This window comes from Echinops telfairi, unplaced genomic scaffold, assembly GCF_000313985.2.
Source record: "Echinops telfairi isolate 266 unplaced genomic scaffold, ASM31398v2 ScPeMD7_443;HRSCAF=831, whole genome shotgun sequence".
Taxonomy (NCBI): Eukaryota; Metazoa; Chordata; class Mammalia; order Afrosoricida; family Tenrecidae; genus Echinops; species Echinops telfairi.
This window is the reverse complement of record NW_022104341.1, coordinates 81,947,045-81,949,016: the sequence shown is the minus strand read 5'-3', so window position 1 is coordinate 81,949,016 and position 1,972 is coordinate 81,947,045. Positions and strand designations below refer to the sequence as shown.

Genomic DNA, 1,972 nt, shown 5'->3' with positions numbered 1-1,972 from the left:
TTCAGACATGCCTCCACCCTCTTCCAATTCTGACACCACTGTTCTTCCACAACATACATACTCCTTTACTGTTGGGTTCTATAATCCATTATAATGGCAACACAGAATTCACAGACCATACTTAGTGATTATGGAGTTTATTAGGATAGTTAACAGGTTACATTTCAGGATCAGAAATGTAGAGGACACAGTTCTTTGATCAGGATAACCACTTTTCAGCTGTGCCCACAAGCAAGCCTCTGGCCTCTACCTTGCTTGGACAATTTTACAAAGCTCTCTTAGCACTGCTGATAAGTGCTCAAAGAACATACCATTCCACCATAAGCCTCAGCCCAAAGGTGCTCAGCTCTATGAATCAACAAAGTATCGTCTAGTTTCCCCAGATTAAGTACGTGGAGGCACCCTACTCTGTAAGCAAGCCTGCTTTCCAAAGGTACTCAGCTTTCCTGCTCTGTGGGCCAGGAAACCCACTGCTTTCTCAGGTGTTCTGGGTCTTGGTTCTGCTACTCCAGTGTCTTAGCCACTTCTGGTGTCACAGCTTTCTGTCCCTGGATCAAGGAGATTCCGTGCACAAGGATCTCGGAGTCAGCAGGACATCTTCTACTCTGGTTCTTCTTTCTTAATGGCAGCAACATTTTCCTCCGCCTGCTTCTTCTGAGATGGCTTCTTTTCACCCAAGATGGTGAAATTGACCAATCCCCACATTAGAGTTTAAATTTTCACATTTGCAGTTAACCCTGTTGGCATTCACAATTGAATCATATAATCCTATGAACTGCTTCCCTACCTTCTCTTACTCAGACTAACAGGAAAAGAAGAAATACAACCAATATGTATGGTCCCATCCAGGTATCTGGTGGGAGCCACCTAGACTTGCTAGATGAGCCATATTAATTAACTCATTGTTCTGTAGGTGGGAACTCGTTTAATGGGGTTTTAGGAAATTGCATAATATAAACTAAATTCTAAAAGAAGAATAAAGGCTAGGTGAAAAATGTGGCAAAGGTAGTTCAGGTAGAAAGGTGATCATACTCAGGTAGTTGAAAAGGCTCCAGTGCAGTGTGGGTGTATGAAAAGGAAGGGACCTTGGTGATAAGGAGCATTTTTCCAGGTCATGAAATACCTTGTGTAGCCGTAGATGAAAGCCGGCATTGGTGACAGACATCCTTTTCTTTCTCCTATTTAGGTGTCCCACAGACTCTTCAATGGCTTGAAATAAGTGTGCAGACTTGTTGACCTCCACCTTCATCATCTGGGCATCAGATATTATTTTCTTAAGGTTTTAAACATGCCATCTGTTTCTAATTTGTGTACGTTTGTGTTAACCTCATGGATTTTGGCATGGGCAAGTAACGTCTATCATTAGTACTAATTCCATCTTAATAAAATTCAGTGATATACGGACCTGACTCGTGATTTTTAATGAGTGAGAATGGTGTAGGGTTGGAAGAGGAACATGACCTTGAGCCTGATAAGGAAAGGGCACCTGGGTAGTCTGCTGTCACTAGGAAATCACTTTCAGGGAGATTTGAGCTGTAAGTAAATATGTTAAAAATAATAACAAGGAAAAGAGTTACTATGTTAGACAAAGTTCTCCAGAGAAATTAAACCAGGACACCTATGATTTTATATATATAATATATATGGATAGATACATACAGCATAAAAAGAATATACCGGATAATAAGTCCACACAGCAGTACAGAGGGCTCAGTTCAACTCATGAGGGCTTCTGGGTCCAAGGTCAAGGAAGCAGTGCAGGCAGTCTGGCCACAGGCTTCAAACAGCAGGACAGGTCAATAGCCAGATGACAGGATCCAACAGTCCCAAGCTCAAGCATGACGAAGCCGGTCTCGAAGGAAGCTCTAGCGACAGGATCCAGATACTCGGGTTGGGTGATCCACAGGTGGTGCTCACAAGTTGAGGCAAAGAACTAGCTAAGGCAGCCACACACTGGTCTGATTACCAGAGA

General features: G+C 42.7%; 1 protein-coding gene across 1 annotated transcript in view; it reads left to right on the top strand.

The window, feature by feature from the left end:
- LOC101641378 (cytochrome b-c1 complex subunit 6, mitochondrial) overlaps positions 1–1,404 on the top strand; it is a 13,759-nt gene extending 12,355 nt beyond the window's left edge. The window contains exon 3 of the mRNA XM_013003896.2: positions 1,187–1,404. Within this exon, the coding sequence (XP_012859350.1) occupies positions 1,187–1,219 (33 nt within the window). The 3' untranslated portion in view covers positions 1,220–1,404. The remainder of the gene's footprint in view (positions 1–1,186) is intronic.
- Positions 1,405–1,972: the final 568 nt, after the last annotated feature.